At 31.5% G+C, this 14,515-nt stretch overlaps 2 protein-coding genes across 3 annotated transcripts in view; one reads left to right on the top strand and one right to left on the bottom strand.

Moving 5' to 3' along the window:
• LOC133781364 (disease resistance protein At4g27190-like) overlaps positions 1-8,591 on the bottom strand; it is a 43,776-nt gene extending 35,185 nt beyond the window's left edge. Inside the window, exons 1-7 of the mRNA XM_062220333.1 lie at positions 8,439-8,591; positions 8,301-8,346; positions 5,225-7,960; positions 4,711-5,124; positions 3,876-4,277; positions 2,543-3,481; positions 2,211-2,336 (exon numbers count right to left, since the gene is read on the bottom strand). Coding sequence (XP_062076317.1) covers positions 2,298-2,336; positions 2,543-3,481; positions 3,876-4,277; positions 4,711-5,124; positions 5,225-7,942 — 4,512 coding nt within the window. The 5' untranslated portion in view covers positions 7,943-7,960; positions 8,301-8,346; positions 8,439-8,591 and the 3' untranslated portion in view covers positions 2,211-2,297. The remainder of the gene's footprint in view (positions 1-2,210; positions 2,337-2,542; positions 3,482-3,875; positions 4,278-4,710; positions 5,125-5,224; positions 7,961-8,300; positions 8,347-8,438) is intronic.
• A 2,199-nt stretch (positions 8,592-10,790) lies between these two features.
• Positions 10,791-14,515, top strand: part of LOC133781365 (uncharacterized) — a 94,646-nt gene continuing 90,921 nt past the window's right edge. Inside the window, exons 1-2 of one of the 2 annotated variants that reach the window (XM_062220338.1) lie at positions 10,791-10,872; positions 13,900-13,961. The gene's annotated coding sequence lies outside the window, so the exon portion shown is untranslated. Of the gene's footprint in view, positions 10,873-11,316; positions 13,962-14,515 lie in introns of those variants that run through there. The other variant, XM_062220337.1, reaches the window with a different exon arrangement.

The following is a 14,515-nucleotide window of genomic DNA, read 5'->3' as shown; positions in this document are numbered from 1 at the left end:
GGTTAAGGTTATAAACATTATTTATGTATTGTTTAATAAAGTTTTTGTAAATTCAGAATTTCAGTATTGTCATATTTAGGTTAAAATTTGTTTTTACTCTATATATATGTATGTTAAGAAAGGAGGTCGTTACAAGTACTCCCTATTTCTGCACACATCATTTCATATAACCCCTTTTTTCCGCCAATATTAGAACTAACCCCATCCATCAGATCATTTCTCAACCTGAACTAAGGGCTTAGATCTATTCGACCTCTGACATCCCTCTTTGACGTATATATATATATATATCATCCCTTCTTCATCACTCCCATTTTTTCATTTCAACTTTCAGAGAAAAGAAAACAAACCAAAGCCTTTTTTTTTTTCCTTTGCATGTTCTCTAAACCAAAGAAACAAAGCAACTCAAGTACCTTCAATTCCATGAAATCGTTCTTGCAACCGCTCCTTCAGTCGACGATCTCATCATATCCACAAAGAACTTTATGTAAGTTTCTGTTCTAGATTCTCTTACTTTGGCATGTACTTTTTTTTACGTGTTTCTTCTGTTCATGAGAATACCTTCACTAATTTTTACCAGTTTTGAAGGCTTCACTTTGGCACTAGGCAAGCTTTTGATCTGAGTAATTTGGTGTTGTTAGAATCACAGTTTAGACCAAAAAATTTTTTGGTAGAAACATGTAAAAATAAAAAATTTCTTGTAATGGGAGGTTTCGTGTAGCTTAAAAAATATGATTTTTATTTAGGGTTTTAAATGCACGAATCCCAAAAATATCATGTGTCAGTTTCATGCAACCAATCAAATTTATTTCATGCGGGACTCACTGTTTTTAAAAACAATGTCACATCAGTTAATGTCATTTTTAAGACTGCTAGAAATATTTTCTTCTTCACTCTATTTTAGGTATGTCTTTATTATTTTTAAATAAATATGATTTAATTATTTAAATTATCATAAAATATCTTTAAAATATCTTATTTTAATTAATTAATTAATTTTTTATAAGTTAATGTTTGTTCTAGTTTTTTAATTTGACAATAACAACAAAACATTATATATTATACATAAATTTTATACGAAATGATCACGTTGTTTGTGAAATTGTAGCATTTGCAAGCATATAATAATTACAAGAGCAACTTAAACTATACATCCTCAACTTATGTTGGTGGCAATAAAGAGATGCATTAAGTGATTGCATTATAGTCTAATAATAATAATAAAAATAATAATGTTCAGACTCTCTCTCTATATATATTTGATATATCTATATATATATATACATATATATGTATATTAATTGAATGATGAGTAGACCATAAATTTCCAGAAAAAAAAGAAGCAAACCATCCTCTGGACTCCGGACGACCACCACAAAGTAAAGCTGAATAAATGAGAGGCAAAAATTATAACCAAAATATATAATATTACTAAACACCAATCATAGGATATATAACAGATCAGAAGCTGCAATTACCTGCTTCGAAAGAACATATCTATATATATCTATATATCATTAGTTGAGTGAGTATCTGCATTAATATTCCAATTTTGATTACCATGTATTCATCTCAACTCAATCCATATATATATATATAAGATATGTATGTGACTATTCTTCTTGTTGACTCTGCCTTCTCATCCATATGATTCAGCTTCACGCATTCCATTGGCAGTGTTGATCATCATCATCATCCTAATAAACAAATTAATATCACAAATTGAATTATACACAAATTATATATTAGAAGAATAGCAGTAAAAGGCATAGCATAGATAAAATACTCTGCTCTGCTCTGCTCAACTGTATTGAAACAGCTCAAAGAGTGCATATACTCAATACAGAATACACCACATAAGTTAAATACAACATCACAACTTACAAGATATCCAAATTATTAAGTGTATATACATATATATATTTACAGAGCCTGCCTTCATTTGATATATATTAATTGAATGAGTGGCAAAACTTATAAGCAAGGCATATAATAACAGATCAGAAGCTGCAATTACCTCTGCTTGAAAAGAAGATAGAAACTGGGTTCACTCCCTTCTTTGTAATTATTAATAATTGAGCTATAAGGGACACTGCAAAACAAAGACCAACCCTATAATGAGTTGAGTATTATTCCATCACCACCAACCAAAATCAATCACTCAGTTATCAATTATATATATATATATATATTCCAATTTTGATTACCATATATATGCATCTTAACTCAATCCATATATAAAATATGGCTGATCTTCTTGTTCAACAAAATCAGGCCAATGCATCCATGCTTGAGCTTCATGCATTTTCTTGGCAGTGTTGATCATCATCACCATCCTAATAAACAAGTTGACATCATAAAGTGAATTATACACAAATTGTTTTCAGTAAAGAATGAGTAAAAGGCAAAGAATGAAGAAAAGCCTCTGCTCTGCTCAACTCAGTTGAAACGTGAAAAAAGAGTTAACAACTAACTAATACACCACCAAATACACCTAAGCAAAAACAGAAAAAACTAACAGTGAATAAATGAATGAAATTACCGTTTCATGAGAGAATAAACATCCTAATCCCAAATAGGAATTGTCCTCCCAAAGTTTTGTTATAGTGGTGTTGACATCTCCCTCCCAATTCTCAATACCATCAATAATCTTGATTGTGTTGAAATATGTTGAGGTACTTATAATTCCATGTGAAAAACTCATCATATCAGGGCATTTCCTCACACATAATTCTTCCAAATTTGGGAAACTCATAACTTGATTGCCTGAGTAGAACCTTTTGAGATTGGGTAAATTCTTAAGCCTTAATGTCTCCAGTCTGTGGAAAACAAAGTGATGGTGTTCGCTCTCTGCTTCTGTTTGGCCTTCCTCATCATAATTATAATAATTTGTACTAATAACCTCTCTCATTCTTCTGCAATTTTGTATGACCATTTGTTTCAATTGTACCAGGGTGATTGCTGTTGAAGAGGAGAATAAGTACGTCAGCCCATGGCATTCTCTTACTGTCAGATATTTCAATTTGTGGAAAGACATAAACGACGGTGCAAAGCTCTGTAATCTGCTACATTTGAATATAGTGAGATCTTTTAAATTTTGAAAGAGAATAGTGTGTGATGGTTGAGCATATTCTGGGTCCCCAAACACATGATTCAGCATATCAGCACCCCCAATAATTAGTGTCTTCAAACACGTAGCAGTGTTGATCAATTCATAAGCCTCACCAGGTTGTTGTTGTTCATGTCCATCCACAAAAGAGCCTCTCAGTCGAAGAGTATGAATATTGTGATATTTGTGAAGGAATAACTTGACATCTGATAGAGCAATTGGTTTATCACGAGATGTCATCTGCATGTTAAGTTTAGAAAGGTTGGGAAAGGTGGAGATTGTTGAAGAAGATTGACTACTATTGATCTCAAATGTCTCATTTACTGCTTCACTCCAATCAGTTGTCAATTCCTTTAGGTTGGGGAAAATTACCTACAAATTAAAACAAACAAAAGGGATTAAAAGTGCATTAATAGACTAATTGATTCTTTTGGCAAAGCAATTAATAAATATCTTGACTATTATTAGAGTATGGTGTCCCACATGGAAAAAATGTAAGAATATTGAGTCATTAATAAAAAATAGACAACTCTACTAATCACCAATTGATTTTTAGATAGAGCCTCACAATTCTTGTCATGGTATCATGTGTCAATTCCACATATTCAAAGATGTATTTTAAATGTGCAGTGGCAATTGAAATTATTTTTGTGAAATTACAATTGCAGTAAGTATTTAATTTTTAAAATCATGCAATTATCATGTATATTATGAAAAATAGATAATTAGTAGGTATTAGTGAAAAAATTAAGTATTATATATATACCTTATCTTTGAAGACATTTTGTTTAGCCGCCACCATCATGCCCATTTCTTCACTGGTAGTACATGCCTTTGTAGCCATATAATTACTTATAAATTCCTTTAGTTTAGGACATTTGTGTATAAGCAGTTCAGACAACAATGGACATTTTATACAATCTCCATCACAAAATTTTATAACGTTTGGAAGAGTCTGAAGCCAAAGAAATTCTAGTTTTTCAAATATTATTTCTTTGCTTCTACCTAATGATTCATCATCACTGACTATTACCTCTTCTATGTTATTGCAATCAGATACTTTTAATTTCTTGAGTTGTACAAAACTTCGAGCCATGACTGTTGATAAGAGATACTTCAAATTGTTACAATTCGAAACACTCAACTCTTTTAAGTTGGGAAATGCAATCTGAAAATAAAATAAATAGAATCACAAACATGCAATGGGACTATAAGAAACATAATTACATTACTTTTGGGTTATAGATATAGTTGTCCTTGGAGACTCAATTAAACTTCAAGAGTCTTTACTTAAGTTTTTTTTTAATCACACTTTAAGAAATTGTGCATTGCATTTAACATTAATTTTTTAAATTTATTTCTAAATTAATATATATGAGAGAAAATTTTATTATTGAATTTTTTATTTAAATCTTCAATTAGTATTTTAGGTATAACTTTTATCTTTTAAGTTGTGGATCAAATTGAAAAATTAATTACAAGATGTTTGTTCTCTTATTTATTTTATTTTATTATATTATATAAATATTAAAGGAGTTTGAATACATGTAATGATAAAATAGTACTAAAAAAAAAGAAGAAAATATAAATTAATTACTTACCATTCCATTGAAGAGGTGTTGTTTTGGTACAATCTTCTCTTCATCGTTATCAAGTGACACTTCTTTGATGCATGAATCTTCTGAACAAAATGTTTCAAAAACTCGAAGTTTGGAGAGGTTAAGAATTTCTAAGTTAGTGAACAAGCTTTTATTCTCTAACGAACTTCTTTCTTCTTGTAGTTTCCTACATTTGAGAATGTTTTTCATAGCCACACAATCATGTACCTTCAGCTTCTTCAAGTTTACAAGCCTTTCAGCCATAGAAAAACAAAATAAATACTTTATTTTGTTGCAACTTCGTACTGTCAAGCTTGTTAAGTTTTGTAGGTCAAAACTTGATAGAGGTTGGTCTGGCCATATCCTTTCTATATTCATTCTCGACATAGTCAATTCCTCCAAGTTCGATAAAGAAACCTGCAAATATTGTAAAAATGTATGAAAAATATAGTTTGCATATATTCACGCAAAATAGCTATTGCATGCATTATTATATAATGATCATAGAGAGTTATACCGTTTCACTAAATAAAGGCTTTGAATAATCATGTACTGAAGACTCGCCAGATGTCTTCAACTTGGAGCAATAGAATTGGACAATGTTTGGTAAAGAATGTAGACACAATGAGCGTAATTGCAAAGACTCGTCAATGTCATGGGCAGCTTCATCATCACCTTCATTTTCTCCCCCATAGCTGACTATCTCTTCCATCATCTCGCATTTTTCTACTATAATTTCATGAAGTAGTTTGGCGACCGAAAAGGGAAACAAAATCTTTAATTTACCACAAGACCTCACTTTCACCTTTCTCAATTCATTAAACGAGCTCAATGGGAGTTTTCCATGACATATCCTTTCCAAGCTTGTTAACTGTATAAGGATCAAATGCTTCAATCTAGGAAAACCATCTTTATCCAAACAGGGAGCAACATTGTTGACATCCATTAATCTCTCTAATGATAAATATTCAGACCTTTTCATTAACGATTCAAGTCCAAATGCAATTATTTCACTTGTTTGAGAGAGATTTAGGTGCAACCACCTTGAAATTTCATTTTCAACAAAAATTTCGTATGTACCTCCAATAGATATTCGATATCTCTCCAATTTTTCAGTAAACAACCCCTTTGGCAAAACACTTTCACTTGGTATAGACAAACATAAAATCTTCAGTCGTTGCAAACTCTTTATCTCAATAAGACTGACATTTCTTCTTTCTTTCATTGTGCCTTCTTCAGTCTCCCATTCGGTAAATGTGTGTGGCATGTAGAGTTCTTCAATCTTTGTCAAATTAGAAATGACATTCGGCTCGATAACTTTTAGACTCCAGCATCCTCGTAGATCTAGAAGTTGCAATCGCCGCAATTCACTTATATCTTTTGGCAACCGCTTAATGGAACCAGACCAAGAGAGATCAAGAACTTTTAAATTCTTCAAGTCACCAATCACACCTATGTCTCTAAGAGAAGAACCACGTAGACATAATGTTTGGAGATTTTGAAGCAAATGAAAAGACGATGGCAATAATCTTAGGTTTGAACCGCTCATACTCAAAACTTTAAGCTGCCTAGTTTGTTCAAAAAAGTAGTCCGAAATCGATTTCAAAGGCTTACCAGATAGAAGAAGTAACTCTAACCTAGGACATTCCAATTTTTCAGGAAGCTTATCAAGATCATATTCAAGACAGGAAATTACTTTAGATCCTTTATGTCTTTCGTGGATATTGAACTCCTCATCCACATTTGCACTGGTAATGTTATTCATGCAATGCTCATCTTCCTTCGCAATTGATATGCACACATCACGAATGACATCGTGCATCTTTACATAATTTTTACTTTCACCATCCAGTAACAGACAACGAGATTTTAATTTATCCACCAATGAATTCACCCTATTTTTTGCTTGTTTCATTTCCTTGACGTCTTGAAGCAAGTCCCAACCCATACTATATCTTATCAAGTTATCGACCATTATTTCTTGATCTTCTTTATGTAAAGCACAAAGCAATAACAATGATTTTGCCTCATCCTCACGACTTCCGAGAAAATCGTAGCTTAACCTAATACTTGCATAAACTTTATCATGCATTCCATCAATCCCTGTGAAGTTCGAACTTTGTAGTCGTTGCAACGCATCTGCCCATGGTTCCAAGTTATTTTTGTATTTCAAAGCACGTGCCACTGTTGCAATGGCAATTGGCAGGCCTGCACATTCCCCAACAATCTTATGTGCCAAATCATTGTAATCTGGCTTTTCAACTTTTTCTCCAATTATTTTCTTAAACATACTTATGGATTCCCTCGAGTCTAATGCCTTAATTGAGAAATTATTACTCTCAACAATATCCATAGAGCTGCATAAAACATCTAGAGATCTAGAGGTTAGTAGCATTTTGCACTCATCAGGGATTCCAATAACTTCTAGATCGAGTTCCTTCCAAACATCGTCGAGAATTAACATAATACTTGTTTCTTGCTTTAATCGCTGTCGAAGTCGATATGCTCTCTTGCTTGTGCTCTCTATTTCACCAAACTTTTTGATATCCAACATTTCAGCAATCTCTTGTTGAATCTCTTCTATATTAGGTGTCTGAGAAATAGTCGTCATAACCACCTTACTAAATAACTTCTCTTCCTCAGCTCGTCTGGCAATTTCTTTGGCAAGCATAGTTTTGCCAATTCCACCCATTCCATACAATCCTATCCTGCTCCTGTTAGCATCTCTCACAGCCACCATTATGTCCTTCAGAATTCTTTTCCTTGATTCAAAAGTCTCGTAGCCTTTGGTTATTTGGAATGAACTTTCTGTCTGAGGACAATAAGAAATCGGTATCGAACCAAATTTGTTTTTCTCTGAGACTGCAAGCACATCGATTGCCACCTTCTTTGCTTTCCTACTCAATTGATGTCGCGTCACCAAATGAAAAACGGATCCACAAGAAGAACACGCAACCTTTGCGTGGTCTTCTTGGTTAAGAAATGTGTCAACCTTTTCAGAGATTTGCTCAACGCTGCTCAGCCAATTTCGAACATCATTTTCGATTTCTTGACAATTATTTATCTCTTCCTCTACACGATGTTGCAGTCTTTCCCTAGCATCCTTCAAATCATGCATTTGAGTTTTGAGATTATCTACATTGCTCGTGTAGCGAAATAGATAACCCAACTGTCGACCAACGGGTGCCACTGTGTACTCCGCTATTTTCCCAGCAATTGAAATAACAATTTCCATAGTAGCAATTACCTTGTACTACGAATTAACAAGAACACATTATGAAGATAATAATATGAGATTAACAACTTGAAGTAGCAGAGAAAAATGAATGAATATTTCAACAGCAAGCCACACACCTAATCAGTAATAGTAATCAGCAAATGAATTTTGTGAAATTTAAGAATCAAAACAAGATCTAACCAAAAGCTTATTTTTTTTTTAACAACAGTACAATGGAAAACTGAAGACAGAAGAAAAGTCTTTGATACTTTTTTTTTTAAAATTAAGAAACAAATAAATGGACACGAAAGATTGTAAAAGTAAGAAAGAGAGATAATTTATTTATTTTATTTTTATCTAAAAGAAAGAAGAGTACTTGGTTGAGATTGAGAAGATGTACTTGATGAGTGGGCAAATTTGATCTGCAAAAAGGCAACAATAAATAAAGAAAAATATTAAAATTATTCTACTTAACATAAGATAAGAAAAGGAAAGGAAGTAGGGAGTAATATACCTGACTGACTGCTTGACCAAAGAGTAGTTTTTTTTTTTGAAATTTTTGTAGAGAAAGATAATGAAAAACTCAAATGCAGCAAGAGAAAGAGATAATGATGATGATGATGAACTCTGAGACTTAAGAAAGTGACAAGAAAATGGACTTTGTTTTTGACTGTGTATATGAGAAAAGTAGTGGAGCCATGTGTCTGCAACTTGTATTGGACTTTGGAAGATAAGATTGCAACTTGTATAAAGCAAGTTGTATGTGTCTGCTCCTAACTAATATCAATAATTCACTAAACAGACAAAGTTTCAACTACTTGTACAAACGCTTATTTTCTTTCTCTTACTGACGGCTAGTCCTACTACTCATTTCTTTTTGACCTATATGCAAATAATTTATTTTTGCAAATGGAAATATGAAATACCTTTAATTTGCTTTTATTTTGTAGGAACTAAATTATATTTTTGGCCTTTAGAAGAAAAAATAAACAAAAAATCGAAAAGAAAAGAAAATTAGAAAAATGGTAAAACTGATAAAATAGATGAAAATGTGTTATTTTTAGCCTTAGGCCTGCTTTCCTGTTAAGCCCAGTTACTAGCCACGAGGCCCAACCGCACCAACCCAGGAACGAAGCCCAATGAGCAGCAGCAGCCCCTCTCCAATACCTACGGCTGGTCTCCCTTTTGTTCCATATGCTATTGGGCCACCTATTATATAAGGGATTTTTTTATAAATATGGTTTTTTAGCTTTTAATATGCAAAAATATGGTAATTAAACTTTTTTTAGTTTGTATGGATAAATTTAATTAAAAAAAATCAGATTATGGGAAAAAAAAATATGGCATAATAATGATTTTTTTACAAAAATATGGCATAATAATGATTTTTTTACAAAAATATGGGAAAAAAATCTCATAAAAGGGAATACAAGTTTTAAAAAGCCATAAAATAATACTTGTAAAAAAAAGCCATATTTTTTTAAAACTTTATTAAAAAACCCATATAAAATGTAATTTTCACATTATATAATTATGAGAATTTTCTTATAGGGCCCTATCGGTGGAGTTCTCAACGTTCTCGACCCATGAACAATTTTCAGTGCAATTTTTTTTATGACCGTATATATTGTAGCTATTTAGAGCATCCTGCAAATTTTCAGAAAATTCCGAATAGTTTACAGTATCGAAAGCAACATGTTGTTGCACGAGTGACTAATTTTTTATATGCGAGTGGAAAATAACATGTTTTAACCTAGTTTTCAGTACTGTAAATTATTCGGAATTTTCTGAAAATTTGCAGGATGCTCTAAATCGCTACAATATATACGGTCATAAAAAAAATAGCGCCGAAAATTGTTCACGGGTCGAGAAATACTAAGATTCCCACCGGTAGGGCTTAAATTGAAGTCCCTATAGAAGAATTGTCTTATATAATTAATTATATAATTATTTTTTTTAAAAATACTTTTGGATTTTATTTATTTAATTTTAGATTTTCTCAATTAATTTTTATATGTTTTTTTTAAATTATAAATATATTAATAAAAATAAAATGACAAATATAATTTTATTTTATGACTATTCTATGATAGGGGCTTCAAAAAGAGCCCACCGGTGGGACTCTTTTGTATTTCTGACCCGTAAACAATTTTTGATGCGATTTTTTTTTTATAATCGTGTATATTGTAGTTATTTAGAGTATCCTGCAAATTTTTAGAAAATTTTGAATAATTTACAGTGCCGAAAACTAGGTTTAAACATGCTATTTTCCACATGCATAAAAAAATTAATCACACGTGCAACAACTTATTTTTAAACTAGTTTTCGGCACTGTAAACTATTCAGAATTTTTTGAAAATTTGCAGGATGCTCTAAATAACTACAATATACACAGTCATAAAAAAAATCGCGCCGGATTGAGAACACAAAAGAGCCCCGTCAGTAAGGCTCTTTTTGAAGCCCCTACCAAAGAAATTTCCTTTATTTTATTTTAGATTTGATTTTTTTTCTTTAAAAAAAAATGTAAAAGTATCATTGTCTGTAGAAATAATTAACTAAAAATAAGCATAAATGACTATTTTGTACTGTTTTTATAAAAAAGATGATTATTTTTAGTTTTTTTTAATCCAATGTTAAGCATGATAATTGACTTAAACTGAGGGCCAAAGTGGTAATTTTTCTTAAAATAAAATTAAACAAAAACTGAATTTAATTTAATTTAAACAAAGTTTTTGTTTTAGAGTTTAATAAATAATTTCATTTAACTTCAGTTTTTGTTTAGAACACGTGTCATTGTGGTAATGAAGGAAGAGGGATTTCATTCCTAAAATAATACCTTACGGGAGGTATTAGGTGGTATTATTTTATCCCGTCACAACTTTGGGATTAGGAAGGATTGTTTCTCTCTCTACTCTCTAGGGCTAGAGCTTCTTTCTCAGTTCTCACTGGTTTGTATCTTCTCCTCCATTTCATTTTCAGTTCTCACCTATATTTCATCTACTGTTTCAATTTAAGATTATTGAAAATTTTCCTCCATCTTCTCCACTTGATTTTAAGCTTCCTCAATCATTATTTTATAATGTCTGTTACCTGTTTGATTAAATGCCTCAATGTAGTTATGAAGTACAGTTATATTGAATGCCTCAATAGTTGTTTTTATTCAAGAGTTTGATGCAATTGAGTGATGGGTTATCCAGGTACTGTTTTAGAATAACTTATTACGTTTATCTTTAGTTCTGTTTGGTTGTGGTGTATTTTCCTTCTTGACATGTCTTATTCCATCTATAAACACACCACTTTCTTTATAAGTTCAATGCTAGCTACCTACTAATACAATATTATTAGTTTAAAATCTAATTAAGGTTAGGATTGTTAGAGGACTTGTTCAATCATATAAGAACATAACTTTCATTTTCAAGAGAGTGAGATTATTATTCAAGAACAAAACTAAGTCTAACCCAAACCCAAGAAAATGAAACAAGTCTAAGGATTTGTTTGTTTGGACTTTTATTCTCTATTGAACTTTTGGATTTAATGTTTTTGGACCTGATTTGTTTGTGGGGTCCAACAGCAGGACAAGAGGAAAAAGTGTCATATTTAGTTTATTAGTAATTGACCATGTATTTTTTACTTTGTTTCTTTATAAAGTTAGCTTTTGCATGATGATAAGAGCTAAGAACTTGAAGAATGATGAGTGCATCAAAAGCAATTAAGCTTTGGCTAGTTGATTTTGCAGAGGTTGATTTGAAGCTTGTGAAAAGTAAAGTTGATAATAGCTTAAGCAAATAAAAACAGTCACATCCTTTGCAGGTTGCTCTATCATTTGTACTTCTTTAAGGTGATTTTGCAACACATCGTTTGTTATTACTAATAAATTTTTATTAGTTGGACCTGTTTAAACTTGGGTTTTAGACGTTTAACTTTGATTTATTAAGTCAAGCTGAGAATATTAGGATTGTTTTTCACTATATCAAATCTATTTTTATAATGGTTAGCATAATATGTGCACAAAGTGCATTGCCATGTATATATATTTTGTCACTAAATAATATTTCCCTCTCTTTTTGACAGAGCAACATCTAGATTTGTCATGACCTTTTTTATTTTCTAAATTCCAAACCATAGTCCATTCATTGACACTAGAAATGATTAAGAGAAGTTTGTATGATGTATGTTATATATATAACCTACAAAATATAATTCTGTCGATGCTAATTTGTGTTTTTTTTTCTTTCAATTATCATGCAACAAATGAGTATCACCAAAGTGCACTAAGATTTGTGTTTGTCCACAAACAAACTTTTGTCTGTGAGTAAGGTATGCTATGGATATGAATGAATTGGTTTGTATCTACATGTATGGTATTTTTGATAGAATAAATAGGAATTTTGTCCTCCGAACTATGACCCAGGTAGAGTTTTGCCCCTTGAACTTTTTTTTAGACAAAATTCCCCCTAAACTATAACAATCATAGCAAATGTACCCCTTTAGCTATATTATGTTCATTTTTTAAACGGTTTGCCAGTCTGACCACTGACTACATGTATAGTTGCAGTATGAGGGTCTATTTAACTAACTTAAGCTAGCCGAAACCAAGTTTATTAACATTAAACATACAAACATGAGCTCTAAGAATATCAATATATATTTTCAGAATTTATCATTAGACTACTATCTATGCATGTATTTCTTGCCCGGACTGTTGAATTGTGTTTGATTAGCGTTATATCAGTGTTAAATCAACAAAATGTTTTAAAAAATGAACAAAATGCAACTAAAGGGAGACATTTGCAATGATTGTTATAGTTCGGGAGAATTTTTTTCCAAAACCAAAAAAAAAAGTTTAGAGGGAAAACTCTACAAGGGTCATAGTTCGGGGGGAAGTATCCTATTTAGTCTTTTTGATATAGCTAAAGACTTTAGGATTTCACACCTTAGTTTTGTATGGAAGATAAAAATAACATATGTGGAGTGGTGGGAGATATGGGGAGTAATACAGAGAGCACATTTCAATTTTTGTTGTTTTAGCCTGACTTTTGAGGGTGAGACAAAGTTCAACTCCCTTTCTTCTCGGATATTATTTCTTATTCCAAAGGTTTTCCTTCTTCACAACATGCCAAGAAAAATCACTCTCATTTAAAAGAAAAAAAAATAATCTCTCTTGTTGACCATATTTTCCTCTCAAGTGGATCGTAAATTGTTTATAATAAAGTCTATTAAAAGAAGTGCTCATTTAATTTTGACATACTTTGTTGTTTGAACAAATTTTAATAAGATTTCTGTTTTTTTCTTCTTTTAGTTGGTTTCAAAAATATCATAAAATCGATGGACAGAGAGGCCTAATTTATGACCATTGACTCTATCAATTGCAGGGACCAGGTCCTATTGATAACCATTTGATAATGAACTTGTTTGACTCTAATTTTGTAATTGCTAGCAGTTGCATCCAAATTTTTGGTGATGTTTTGGTCTACTGTCATGGCATCAAATACCATGCTTCCTTGTTACTTGTCATACTATAGTTAAATATGTTATAATAGTCTTTTCGTAATGTTGTCTCTTGACACTTAAATTTGTCTTGAGATGACAGTTTTTGTTTAGTATTTGTTTATTAATTTATGATTTTGGTTTAGTAACTGTTGATTCCAAGACGTCTTTTGCATATATTAAAAGCTGTGATAGCTTAAATTTCAAACATGGTTTTCTTTAGGTTTTGATTTTGTTCTTTTACTGCAGAGCTTTTTATTAGCAAGACTAGAATAAGTCAATGTAGAGAAGAGAACTAGCTTGTGTTTTTCATACTTCAATTTCTTGACAAAGAAAAACTCAAAGAGACTGTACATAATTGCAGAAACAAGAGAAAATTGCAATTCTTTGTTTTCTTTCTTTATTGCTTGCTTGAGATATTTGCATAAGCTTTTATCAACTAAGTTCTGCATTAATGTGCTAATGCTTTTAATTATTGCTTTTGGTAGTTAATGATTTTCGAGGCCAAGAAACAAGTACATGAGTACTTTGGGCAATCAAAACGTATAAGGTATTCACAACTGATCAATATTGAATCTAATTATCTTTTCAAGTAGCTAGGTTGTATCTCTGCTAATTAAACATATTTTGTGTTTGTTCGCTTTATTAATTTGATATGGATGAAAGACAAATTTTATTGGTATACCTACGTGCCAGACAAATGCACTTGTGAAGAGTCATCGTGTGCATTAGGATCTTAGTAAATGTGTATGTCACGCTTAATAGGCATTATAAAAGATATGTGCTTAAGATAGTTCATTTATCATAAATGAGAGTCGTTTTTTGTTAATCAACTGCGAATGGATAGAAGAATATTTAGTCTACTATGTGAATTGCTTTGATTGAAAAATGATTCCGTGGTTAGTGTGGAGGAACAAGTTTGTATGTTTTTACACATATTTGCTCATTGTGTGAAGAATAGGATAATTCACAATGGCGAGACAGTAAGTAGGTATTTCGATTCTGTTCTAAATGGAGTCTTGCGGATACAAGGTAGCTTGCTTCAAATGCCAACTCTTGTTGTAGAAAATTGTACTGGTGGAAGGTGGAAAAGTTTTAAAGTAT

This window comes from Humulus lupulus, chromosome 6 (assembly GCF_963169125.1).
Source record: "Humulus lupulus chromosome 6, drHumLupu1.1, whole genome shotgun sequence".
In the NCBI taxonomy this organism is placed as follows: Eukaryota; Viridiplantae; Streptophyta; class Magnoliopsida; order Rosales; family Cannabaceae; genus Humulus; species Humulus lupulus.
The sequence above is the reverse complement of the archived record's forward strand: the minus strand, read 5'-3'. Positions and strand labels throughout refer to the sequence as shown.